Source organism: Calliphora vicina, chromosome 5 (genome assembly GCF_958450345.1).
Source record: "Calliphora vicina chromosome 5, idCalVici1.1, whole genome shotgun sequence".
Taxonomy (NCBI): domain Eukaryota; kingdom Metazoa; phylum Arthropoda; class Insecta; order Diptera; family Calliphoridae; genus Calliphora; species Calliphora vicina.
In genome coordinates, this window is record NC_088784.1 from 918,716 (window position 1) to 932,744 (window position 14,029).

Here is a 14,029-nt window from a genome sequence, read left to right on the forward strand (position 1 = left end):
CTAATGATTCCCGATATTATATGTGTAGTTTTGGAAGAATATTTCGGGAGACATCCTAAAACAACCCAAGTGTTATTACAAATGGGGAGTTACAAAATCACTTTTTTCATCTCTATACTAAGCGAGTCGCTTTAACGTACATACATAAATAAAATATTTAGTTGTTTCAGTAGTAAAGTAAATGAAATTTATTTGCACCATTTATACATATATCTGCATACAAATACATACATATATACACAATCCGATATACATACATACGAAATATGTACATATGTACATAGGAAATAATATTACATTCATTACAATTTATTTATTTATACATATTCATTAAGACGAACAAATATTCTTTGTTAATGAGACCAATAAATGTTTTACTTTTTTTCCATAAAAGTCCATTCCTTACCGGTAGTGACAGCCATTGCTATATTATGAGCAATGGCTTGATTAGCAACAGCAGATCTAAAACGAAATAGACAATTTTGGTTACAGCAAACTCATATATTTAAAATATGTATTATGTATGTACATATGTATTTAAACATTTAATTAATAGACTTACTGCTGTTGCTGATTATAAGCAAGATCAGAAACGAGTTCATTGCTTTTTATATTATGGGGCGAATAACGATTATAGAATCCCCAAATTGAGTTCATTAATTTCTCATTGTACTTCACAGGACTATATTCCATTACTAAAATGTAAAAACAGTACAGTACAGTAATAAATGAAGTAATATATTAAGTATTAAATAAAGGACATCAAGCCCTAACCGCAAAAATATCTTAAGTACATAACAACAAACTTTAAAGGAGACGCTTTTTTGTGATTGTTTGCATATTTTAATTCAATGCAAACATATATATTATGCATTTAAGCTAAATCAGTTTTTATGGTATAAAATTGTAACGGAACTTTATACACCTAAGAAATAATCAAAATTGAATATATTATAGGTTAAGATATTTTTGCGGTTAGGGCACGACATACAGTACAAAGGTTTTGCAAAATAACACATACATTTTTTGTTGCCACTGAAAAATTTCGGCTCATTTTTATCTCCACTTGATTTCAATCGTGAAATTATTAAATCTCTATCACGATATTGTTCACGTAATTTGCATGCTACAAATGCTCCTTGAGGTAACGCTGCCATTTTTTTACAATCTAAATGTAAAAACAAAGAAAAATTATATACATACATACATATTTATATGTATATACATATGTACATTAAAAATTAAAATAATATGACAATAAATAATCAAACAAACAAAAATAACATTTATTGATCACACTAATTTTTTGCAAAAATTCGAAATGTTAAAATCGCTTCAAATAAAATAAAATAAAACCAAAGTTCAGAATGTGCGACCTTTAAAACTGATAAGAAAATTTAAATTGACAAATGGTAATCTAAATTTTATACACATAGTACATATTTATATCACTACTATGTAGTTAGAATTTAAAACTGGAAAATTTTTCATTGTATTTTTCGAATAAATAAATAATACTACTACTGATACTTTTTGCAGGAATATTACCTTGACAATCTCCGAAAATATCTAATATCACTTCTTTGACAATTGCGCAAAAATATTGATCAATTTGTTTAAAAATGTCTTTTAACAGCAACAATATATGTTGCAAATGTTGTGAAAATTGTTTCTCTGTATTAAATGTATCACGTTGCAAGGACACCATTCAAAGTATTTTATAAATTGTTTTTATTGTTTTTATTTTTTTTTTAAATAAATAATATGTATTTATTTAATCCGCTCGTCTTTTGTTTTTTTTTATTGAAATAGTTATTGTATGACTACAAAAAATATTGTGAAAGCTTTGTTTGGTATATAAAGCCTTTTATACTGCCGCTTAAGATGAGTTTTTAAAAATTATAATTTGAGAGATTAAGAAAATGTTGAAAAATACATATCGCTCACCTAATGCAAAACCGTCACAATTCATAAAATGCATTTTCAAGAAAAATTACTTTCAATGCCATTTTCTTATTCTTTAAATGTACTTAATCCAAATTAAGCATATGTGCAAGGTATATTAATATAGGTACCTTGCATATGTGAAAATATTATCTAACTCAGAACATTACTGGATATTAACAAAAAATATATTGAATTATCTCATTTGTTCAGTTGGAGAAAAGTTATTTTAGTACCCACTTTTAAAACTTTATTTTGACTTGTGACGGTCTTGCATTAAGTGGCGGTATATGTACTATATAATTAATATTATATGTATGTATAGTAGACAGTATCAGTATGTGTACGAATGTCCATATGTATGTTAAATGTTGAGCCTATTATACATACGTGTCTACATACATATGTAAATATACATCATATGAGATTACAAGATTAATTTTGTTTTCGAGCAGAATTTATTACAAATATGGACCCTTATTATCAGTGGGTAAAACGAAACAGAAATATATTAATAGAAAATTATGCGAATTTGAATAAAAACAACAAAGATATTTTAGTTTTAAAACATTGGCAATAGGTACTTGATTAAATTATTTAATATTCCAAGCTTTTAATATTTTACTTTAGTCACGTAGACTCTGATAAGTAAGACATACAGAAGAACTGTGCTGACAAAAACTTAAATACATATGTTCTCAAAAAACTTATACGGAGAGAATGTATTCATAAAAAAGATTATAATTACATATTATTGTTTGAGATTTTTGAAGTTTCTGTTCTATGTGTATTTCTATATAATTTAGAGATTCCTTAATTATTGAAAAATTTCAGGTATTTTTTCTAGATTATTTTTTATAATCACACACCTGTCTAATAAGGAATATACTATACATATACAATATTAAATACTGAAGTCGAAAGTGATAGTAAAATGAAATGAATTAGACTAAATACATATGTACATTAGAGTTCGTTTGTGACCAGGTCACGTCATTTGATTTTCGGGTATCATCATTTTTCTGAAGGTTTTTGCGCAAATAACAGTAATGGCGTCCCTTTTTTTTTGGAAAATTTTCACTCCCTGTGGTGGTTCAACGCACCTAAAGACGAGCACAAGGTGCATTTAATAAGGTGCCATCGGCAGCACAGCTGATTATAGAAATAGCACGCACAAATGTCAAACTACATATATAAAAAATATCCGCCAGTACGCCCGTATGTCAAACTCTATATATAAAAAATAAGTGAATTCGCCTGTATTTATTTCAATTCGCCACTGCTGTTACCTTGTTAAATACGCCTTGGTTTGACATTAACAAAATGAAAACAAAGTTTGACATTTACAAAATGTAATCAAAGTTTGACACAAGGCGTATTTAACAAGGTGACAGCAGTGGCGAATTGAAATAAATACAGGCGAATTCACTTATTTTTTATATATAGAGTTTGACATACGGACGTACGGGCGAATATTTTTTATATATGTAGTTTGACATTTGTGCGAGCTATTTCTATAATCAGCTGTGCTGCCGATGGCACCTTATTAAATGCACCTTGGTTTGACATTTATTCTACACCACGGCGAAAAATGAACATAGTAGCAAAAAACGATCAGCTCAAGCCTTGGATCAGCTGTTCTGATAACACTACCCAAGGCGTATTTAACAAGGTGACAGCAGTGGCGAATTTAAATAAATACAGGCGAATTCACTTATTTTTTATATATAGAGTTTGACATACGGGCGGATATTTTTTATATATGTAGTTTGACATTTCTGCGTGCTATTTCTATAATCAGCTGTGCTGCCGATGGCACCTTATTAAATGCACCTTGAATACAACAATGCAAAAACAACGCATTTTGTTTTTGTTAAAATGTAGGGTAAATGTCAAAATCAAGGCGAATTAAAATATTACTATCAAGGCGTATTTAACAAGGTGACAGCAGTGGCGAATTGAAATAAATACAGGCGAATTCACTTATTTTTTATATATGGAGTTTGACATAATGGCGTTCCGGCGAATATTTTTTATATATGTAGTTTGACATAATCACGTGCTAGTTCTGTAATCAGCTGTTCTAGTGAGGTCACCTTATTAGATTCGCCTTGATTACTATGTTATTTACAATAACAAATAAATGTAAACATAAACAAAGTTTGACATATAGTGTACATTAAACCACAGCGAATTAAGAAACAGCTGATTTTATGCACTCACCTTCTTAATACGCCTTGGAAGAAAATAAAAAATTTCATGTTTTGCGTATTATCAAGTTTTTGTTTAAACCAAAGTATATTAATAAAGTAGACTCATTAGAACAGCTGACTATTTTTTTTACTTTGGTCTGAACTGTCAATTCACTTGTGGTTGTTGTGGCGAAAAATACAACAAGCCCAAAAGCAAAAACAACAACAGGCAACTTTGACAGCTCAGACCTTAAACCAAAAACAAAATTGCTTGTTGTTTTTGTAAATGTTGTATTTGTTGTAGTACTGTCGCTACTTTATTAATTTACTTTGGTTTAAACATAACTAGATGTAAACACAGATATAAAAAAATATTTAAAAAGAGGAGGTATACAACTTGTAATAATTTAATTTCAGAAAGAAAAAAACGTTTTAATTTATTTTTAGTTAATTAAATTTGTTGCAAATAAACGATTTCAATAAATATTAAGGCAACTAAAATGAGTTCCTATACCCATGCCGATCCAATTGCTCTCAGCTTCAATGAAACTTGTTTACGGATGTCGGATATACAACTTTTGCAAGGTCCTCATTGGTTAAATGATCAAATAATTTCATTTTATTATGAATATCTTGAACGTGTGAAGTATAAAAATAATCCAGATTTATTATTTGTGCCACCGGAAGTAACTCAGTGTATGAAATTTGCCGATGACGGTGAGTTGGAAACTTTGTTGAATCAATTGGAAGCACCGAAAAAACCATTCATATTCTTTGTATTAAATGACAATGAATCCACACAGGCCGGTGGAACGCATTGGTCTCTGTTGGTATTCTCGAGGCCAGAGAAGTCATTCTACCACTTCGATTCTTGGGGAAATAATAATTCGAATGCTTCCCATCAGTTTGTGCAGCGTATTAAGGATGCCTTAAACTGTCGCATTTGTCAAATTAAGCCAATACGGTGTTTGCAACAAACCAATGGCTACGACTGTGGCATTCATGTGATCTGTATGACAGACAACATTGCCGATAATGTTAATCGCTATGAATGCGTCGAAGGTGTGGGGCATTTACATCAGGATATAATCTCAGCTAAAAGGTCAGATCTTTTAAAATTGATTCAGTCTCTCGGCGGCAAAATTTAATTATATATTTAAGTTTGATTTTTTTATTTTTGTCTCCAATTTTCTTTCCATCATAAATAACAGTATATATTTTATTTTACAAATTTAATTCACGAAATTATTATTTTTTTTTTTTGTTAAATTTAAGATCTCGACTAATTTGTGTGTTTAATGATAGTACTCTTGAATAAATTTCCTTATTTATAGATTTAATAAGCCTTTTTAAAATTTCCTAATAACGTAATCAATCGTAATTTTACAACATTAATATGTAAATGGATAAGAGATTTAGAGATCAACAAAAACCACTATTTACATATTCTACTTGCAGAAACAAAAATACATATACTAATTAATAACAAATTGATTAATTTATACATACATACTCAACATACATACCTTCATTTTGAATTAAATAAAATATTTAAATAAATAAAAACTCTATTATTATGACATAATTAAGGGGCAACTGTGCCAGTTGTCTGTCTTTTTTCTGAATTCATCAAGTTACACACATAATTGCGAATTTCTTAAAATGAGGTGATATCTTCTCATTCTAATTGTATTAACTATAAAGAATATTTTTTGGGTTTTTTGAGTATTTTCAATAATATTTCAAATAACTTGGATGATATAACGAATTTTACTTTTAGGGAGAAAAAAAAAACAAATAATACTGATAACTAAAATTTGCTAACAATTTATTTGCTCTTATACTTGGGAACACTTTTTTATATTTCTTTATTAACTTTTTGAAAAATTCATAAAATAATAAACGGACATTACGTCGTCATATATTCCAAATCTTCAGGTTCTACAAATTTCCAAATGATATAGTTCTAACCTTCACTAGTTGTCGAAAAGGTTAATATATTTACCTCCATATTAATAAAAAAATTTAAACAATGTTTTAAAGCAAAATTTCGATACAAAATTTGATTCTAAAACGTTGTTTAAACTTAAAAATTGTTTATGAATAAGGGCTTTCAAGAATGAATGAATAAATAAAATAAAACTATGGTGTGAAATATTTGTTTATTTCCAAAATACATATTATTAATACAATAGTTTATACAAGAACACACAAATAAATTAATATACATATATAAGTAGTATTTTAAAATACTTTAAAAAAATATTGAACATAAGTTAATTAAAAAATCGTTCAAAATCTAAGTTTAAATGCTTATTGCTGGTCTAGCCCAACCTCCAAACGCCTTTTCCAATTCTTCAGCCACAGCCAAACAGAGACGATCCTGATTAAAGTTGGCTATAACTTGAACGCCAATTGGTAAACCTTCTGATCCTAACGTACCCAATGGTACAGCTGTTGCTGGAAATCCCAAGACATTGATAATACCAGTATAAGAAAAATTAATAGGCTTTATAATGGGTTCATTGTGGTAAGGAGCTACGGTGGGGTGAGTTGGATATATTAGAACGCCGTTATCGCCAAGAAGTTTTTGCATTTCTTCGCGCAGTTCATTGCGTTTTTGAACTAAATGATGATATTTGGAGGATCCAAATTGACATTGAGATTTATCCAAGATAGCAGTGAGTAGTCCAATAAAGGTATGTTTAGATGCTCCTATAAACCATTTTAACAATTCCGTATAAGGATTGATGGCAAATTTTAAATTACCCAGTTGGTGTTCAAAGCCATAGCCGGAATCATCTTTCATATTAGCGAACCATATCGTAGCAGATTGCCGAAATTGTGATAACTGAACTTGTTCAACAGGAACATTTAGCTTGTTCTGCAAATGTTCAACAATGCGATGAACACCCTCTTTTATATCCTTATCAACTGGTGATACTAAACGACCACCACCATCGTTTTCCTTGTAAAAGAACTTAAGCTTTTTCAAATCGACTGGTTCATCAAGTTTCAACAGAGAGGATTTTTCGCCTGCTATAATCTTCAGTACAGGCTTCAAATCTTCAGCATGTCTCACCATAGGTCCAATGCCCAAAAATGAATTTTGCTCGACGGAAAATGGAATGGGAAATTGTCCTTCATTAGATACTACAAACTTTGAGGGTTTGTGACCAAAAATGCCATTGAAAAAGGAAGGCATACGAATGGAACCTCCAATATCGGAACCTAATCCAAAGGGTGATGCAGCTGCTGCCTGTATACATCCCTCACCGCCACTAGAACCACCTACAATTCGATTTGTATCGTATGGATTACGACTACGCCCATGGACTGTATTGTTGCTTTCCCACCACATACACACTTCCGAAACATTCGTTAAAGCAAATGGAATAGCTCCAGCCTGACGCATTAATGCAATTGTTTCGGCATCCTTTTCAGCTTTATAATTTCGTCGTTCATACAGTCCTGAAGTGTGCAACAATCCTAAGAAAATAAAGATTGGAAAATAAAATAAATCTACAAATCAAGTAAGAGAGTTATATTCGGCTTCACCAAAGTACACCTTAATATAAAGATTAAAAACAATTTATGTTAAAAATATTTTTTAGTGCCAAATATTTTTGTTGAAAATTTTTTTTAATGTGAAACAAAATTGTTGGTGTATAAATTTAAATAGCAACCGAACTAGCACGGATATATGTATTAGAGTGACAATCAGTTGTATGGAAAAAAATTATTTGTTAAAATTTTGAAGAGTGCCGGGTGGAATATTGTGACACTAGGCCTAAAAGTTAAGTGCTGAAAATTTGAGCCAAATCGGTCAACGATTTCTGGACGCACATCGAGGTCAAAGTTCAGATATATGCAAAATTTTACTATTTATATGGAATAAATAGGTGAAACTCGTTAAATTTCTGCATTGTTTTCTAGAAATGTATAGATTTATTTATATTAATGAATATTACATTAAAAAAAATTATTTGGAAGTTAACCCTGCATCTCCTTTGGGTTAAAATGACCCAAAAACTGTGTTATTGCCAAAATTCGGAAAAAATGCAAATTTTTCAGATATTTTAAAAATTTTGCTACTAAATAAATACTTTTGCAATTGAATGCAAAAGAATCGAAATGTGTACGTAATTATCATTGTAATGAGATATAAATGACAAAATTTGGTTAAAAAATGTTAAAGTTATTACAAATTCGCCAGACCATTAACGTGTTTCAGACCACTTGAACAAAAAATTTAGGAAAAAACATATTTCGAGAAAAATTAAAATAAAAGCTAATTTTTATTTAAAATATATTCGTATTTACTTGAGTATGAGTTTTTGTGTTCGTAGGATACCGTTAACCTATTCTCAGGTATGGCCAAAAAAAAATATTTTTTTTAACGGCTGTTTAAAATCTCCATTTTCAAATTTTGTTAAACAAATTTCAGAATTTTTTGATCATCACATTGAAATTGAGATTTTAATGCAGTAATGTACAATAAGTAAAAATACATTGATTACAAAGAAAAAAATTGGAGTTATCTCACTTTTTGTTGTTGTTTTGTAGTGATGAGCAAAAGCGCTTAGTCCAATTTATCACAAGAAAAAGCTCTAAATCCCAAGAAAAAGTACAGTTTAACCATTTCTGTCAAATTGTTCAATGACATGTATTAAAACAAGTAAGAAAAAATGCCCAACCATAATTTTCAGAAGAGGATCTTATTTGGGAGCTATGACTAATTATGGACCGATCGCCATCAAAGTTATTTGCGTTGAAATTATGTGTATACCAACATTTTTAAGAGATTTATGCTCGTTAAAGTGATTTTTGGAATCGGGCCCTATATGGGAGCTATGACTAATTATATACCGATCGGCATGAAATTAGGTGACATGATTTGCATAGTATTTCCAAGTATTTCGGGAGGACATTTGTATGGGAGCTAGGGGAAATAATGGACCGATTTCAGCTAGTTTCAATAGGCTTCGTCCTTGGGCCTAAAAAAAGTGTATATACACCACATTTTATCGAAATGTCTTCAAAATTAATCGACTCATAAAGTGATTCTGAGGGTATTAGACTAATATTTTTGGGCGTTACAAACATCTACACAAACGTATTATAGCTATGTATATTCGGCTGTGCCGAATCTTATATATCCTTTACCAAATTGTACTTTAAAATACAAATTTTAAATATTTTTAGGTATACAAAATGTAAAAAAAAATTCAAAATTGTTTTTTTCAAGTTTTTTTTTAAATTATTAGTGAAAAACAAGTAGGAGAGCTATATTTGGCTGTGCCGATTTTTATACATATATCTTTCTTAAAAAAGTTGTTTCCAAATTTTTTTAAAAATTTTTTTAAAATTTTTCAAAATTTATGGCAAAAAAATTTTTTTGATGAAAAAAAAATCGGGTTAAAATATATTTCCTGATTTTGACCCATTGTAGGTCCAACTTACTTATATAAATCTTTGCAATGGACTTTGAAATTTCTATCATTAGATACCCATATTGTCTATATTAATGACTTAGTAATCCAGATATAAAAACTAGTAAATAGGAAATGAAAGACAAGTTCTAAGAAAAATACCTAAATCCATAGAAAAAATACAAACTAAGCAATAGAATAAGTCCAAAAAACCTTTTATCTCGGCAAATACTTATGTTATCATTTTGCTTTTATGCACATCGAAAACAAAGAAAAATACAAAAAAAATTGCGTTTACAGAATTCAAAAATATTTACGCAAAAAAAAGTTTGAATGTTTTTTGTCTCTCCTGTACAATTTTAAAATATGGACTTAGAGCCTTTGCATGTATTTGTTATTTAGTGACTTCGAAAAGTTGATTTCAACAGGCAGACGGACATGGCTATATCGTATCTGCTAACAATAACGATCCAGAATATATATACAAATTCTACATACTATATGAGGTTCCAAATGCAAAATGTAGAAATTTCAAATGGAATTGCAAATTTCTATACAGCCCAATTATGAACATTGAATTTGAATAGGAAAAATGGCAAAAGGGAAAAAACTCCCGGGGAATTTTTATTCATAATTGGGCTGATATACTCTTAACTCTTTCAGCCACGCTTTTTTGTGTACAAGTGAGACGGACATGGCTATATCGTATCTGCTAACAATAACGATCCAGAATATATATACAAATACTACATACATATATGGGGTTCCAAATGAAAAATGTAGAAATTTCAAATGGAATTGCAAATTTCTATACAGCCCAATTATGAACATTGAATTTGAATAGGAAAAATGGCAAAAGGCTGATATACTCTTAACTCTTTCAGCCACGCTTTTTTGTGTACAAGTTTAAAAGCAAAACTTGAAAAAACCACCCCATTCCAAGGTTTTTTGTGGAGTGAAGTAGTTAGTTTACTAACCACCTTGGCGGTTGGCATTAAAAATAACCAAAGTATATATACTTTGAAAATAACTATGATACAAATTTTTGTTTCGTATAAATTTTTTTGAAATCGAATATTTTTGACTAAATTTTGTGACAAAACAACCGAAATATCAAAGTAATACTGAATTCGATGATCAATAAACACTCTGTGCTTTTTTATTGAATGCGTGAAAGTCTCTTAAAAAAAACTGATTTTTACAATATTTTCAAATTAATATATTTATCTAACCAGAGCACCCTGAAGACAAAGTAGGTATATACAAATTTAACTTACCCTTTACCGCTATGCAATCTTTGGTTGATATCGGCACTCCCAAAAACGGCTTTTTATCTGCCAATTCATTCTCAGAAAATTTACCAGATTTAATTAATTCATCTGCTTCTTGAGCCTCTTTCATTGCATCATCGAAGCGCTCATCTACTACACAGTTTAGTAAAGGATTCACATCTTTAATTCGTCGGATGAAAGATTCCAAAACTTGAACACTTGTCAGCTGCAATCAAAAGTGACATACAAATCGATACATACATATTTATAAATTGTAATTGTCAAATCAAATGCTTATTTTTATTTACCTCTTGTCTTCGAATCTTTCTAGCCAATGAACTTGCAGATTCTAATAGAATTGGATCAGTTATTGCGGGCATAGATTTTCCATTAACACCGTATATTAATTGAAATATAAATCGTGCAATTATATTTATTAAACGAAACACCCAACTCTCTAATGTTCTTGCAAATGATGACCATGTACAGCAGGCAGTTTCATTATTTAGTGTGGTGGGCTTTTTTTGTTGGGCATTAGATGCTCCTGTCTCCGACATTTTTAATGTCAATATATTTTATTTGTATGTATATATATTGGAATGTTTAAAATGCCACAGGGAAATAATCTAATGAAAAGAGAATAATTTATTTAACTTCTAATAAAAACATTGGAATAATAGTATGTCAATTATTTAATAATGCAGTGTCTAATTAGTTAGACATCATAATGAAATTTATAGGTAAAAAAATATGTACATATATATTTTTAATTTACTTTTTTATGGTTAATTTGTTTTGTTTATTTAAACGCTTTATTACTCATAAAATAAAATATAGATAGAAGCTTTACTGACTGGATAAAACGTAATAATAAAACAATCAAATGCAACGCAGTCAAGCCCTTACTCTTGTTACAACAAACTACATGTTAATCAATGTATTTTATTGTTGTTCCAGAGTATTTATTTTTAATATTTAATCTTTCACCTTCGCCTCTAATTTTTGCCTACGAAATTATCTTTAATCAATTCATTATTTATTTATTTATTTAATCAAAAATTTATTCGAATTAGGAATGAGTTTAATTTCTTGGACCGGAGCTTAAGAAGTCATGATAACATAAGCGATTCAAGCACATTGCAATTGTGTTTTGTAAGATAGTTTTTTAACGCCACATTAAACAAATATTTCAAGTCAAAAATCATTTATATTTGTTTGTCCATACCTGTATCAGTCAGTATAAACACAATCATTGATATTTTTAATATAGAGATTATCAATACATATGGATTTGTATGTACATATTCTATGTGTGTATACTGACAATGGAAAAATATTTGTAAACTTTGACCAACACAAAAATTAAGTAAATACAATATACAAGTTATTTTTTAGTACTGCACTGCAAAATGCTTCTGATCATTTCCTTACCTTACCGAAATACTTCTAATGATGACCGGGAATTAATTTTTAAATCCCTGAGTTGAAAAAAACAAAAGCGTAAAAATTTCCATTTTTATACGTAGTTAAGAGTGCGCAACAAAAAAAAAATTAAAAAAAAATTTGTCGTAAATTCAGTATTTGGTGTGCTGTATCAAAGGATTTTTTTTATTATATTTTTCACAAGGGACACATGTAATTTTGGCATCCTGTGAAAAACTAAACTTCATTTTAGTTTGGTTCATCGACACCTTATATATTTTCAATAAAAAGTAATATTACAAGTCTTCCACGCCAATAAACTTATACTACAAAAGGAATTTACAAAAGTAAATTCCTGAGTAAAATCTATTTAAGTAACTCTATAAATAAATCTAAAATTAAATAAATATTATTTATTTTTCCTCGTTACAAACGAGGACGCCCTAATGTACACATGAATTTGCCAAAAATGAAAATAGTTCCCGCCCTACTACAAATATACATATGTATGCACGTATTTTCGTTTAACTAATGGAAAACGCTACAATTCTCCAAAATGACATCATTTTACTATCAATACTGATTTCATGTATGTATATTGGACCTATCCTAAAAATCACTTGCCCTTGGATGGGTCCAACTTTAATTTACTCTCTTTGTTATGAATCCATATATGTATGTATATGCTATCAGCAAAACACACATCAAAAGTTTATTCCAAACATTAAAAAATATTTACAAGAAATTTTAAATCTCAAATTCATAGACTTGGATTTTTATATTCCAGAGCAAATTTGTGCCCCACCAAAGAAATTCTTACGTAATTGAGTCAACTACAATGTATGTACATAGTCATTTAAGAAATTTTCCATTGTTTTTTTGTATTATTAATCAGAAATGCAGTGCATGTCTTGTTCCAAAACTGGTTATAGAATTTTTTTTCATTACTTTTCGTAAAATAAAGAATTAAAATGTTTCTTTGTTTTGAAACATCAAACAATCCATTCTCCCTCAAGGAATGACAAATAATAAAATTATAAAAAAACTTACACTTTTCCCGGCAGCCGCTACAATACTAAATTAACAATTATTAACAAAAAAAAATGTAATTAAAAAAATGCAGAGCAATTTCCATTTAATTGCCAGCAGAAACAAGTGAATAAAAATAATATGATAATATTTTTACTCGTCGCAAATTGTTTTTGTAATCATATATCAAGGCGAATCTATAGAAGGTGACGACAGAACTACAACAAATACAACATATACAAAAACAACATGTACTTTGTTTTTGTAAAAAGATAAGTGAATTGTCAAAGTTGCCTGTGGTTGTTTTTGCTTTTGGGTTTGTTGTATTTTTCGCCACAACAAACACAAGTGAATTGACAGTTCACTTGTCTAAACAACTGAATAAAAAAAATAATCAGCTGTTCTTCTGTCGTCACCTTCTATAGATTCGCCTTGTCATATATTTTCTTTTGCATTATATTCGCCAAGGCGTATTAACAAGGTGAGTGCGTCCCGGCAACAAATACAACAATGCAAAAACAACAGGCAATTTGTTTTTGTTAAAATGTACGGTAAATGTCAAAATCAAGGCGAATTAAAATATTACTATGTTATTTACAATAACAAATGTAAACATAAACAAAGTTTGACATATAGTGAACATAAAACCACAGCGAATTATGAAACAGCTGATTTTATGCACTTAAAATATGCTGTTTCATAATTCGTGCATTTAATAAGGTGCCATCGGCAGCACAGC

The 14,029-nt window shown here is 29.3% G+C and overlaps 3 protein-coding genes across 3 annotated transcripts; 1 reads left to right on the forward strand and 2 right to left on the reverse strand.

Moving 5' to 3' along the window:
* Positions 1-156: 156 nt before the first annotated feature.
* On the reverse strand, positions 157-1,723 carry LOC135960504 (uncharacterized). Its single transcript, XM_065511808.1, has 4 exons — positions 1,549-1,723; positions 1,022-1,168; positions 563-695; positions 157-462 (listed from the first exon to the last, which is right to left on the reverse strand). Exons 1-4 carry the CDS (start codon positions 1,706-1,708, stop codon positions 375-377), a joined length of 528 nt encoding a protein of 175 aa, XP_065367880.1. The 5' UTR covers positions 1,709-1,723; the 3' UTR covers positions 157-374.
* Positions 1,724-4,454: 2,731 nt separating this feature from the next.
* Den1 (Deneddylase 1) lies at positions 4,455-5,721 on the forward strand. Its single transcript, XM_065511245.1, has 2 exons — positions 4,455-4,524; positions 4,584-5,721. The coding sequence occupies exon 2, from the start codon at positions 4,637-4,639 to the stop codon at positions 5,282-5,284; it is 648 nt and encodes a 215-aa protein (XP_065367317.1). The 5' UTR covers positions 4,455-4,524; positions 4,584-4,636; the 3' UTR covers positions 5,285-5,721.
* Positions 5,722-6,279: 558 nt separating this feature from the next.
* Positions 6,280-11,445, reverse strand: LOC135959645 (fatty-acid amide hydrolase 2-A). The gene is made up of 3 exons (XM_065510639.1): positions 11,148-11,445; positions 10,846-11,065; positions 6,280-7,625 (listed from the first exon to the last, which is right to left on the reverse strand). Exons 1-3 carry the CDS (start codon positions 11,394-11,396, stop codon positions 6,442-6,444), a joined length of 1,653 nt encoding a protein of 550 aa, XP_065366711.1. The 5' UTR covers positions 11,397-11,445; the 3' UTR covers positions 6,280-6,441.
* Positions 11,446-14,029: the final 2,584 nt, after the last annotated feature.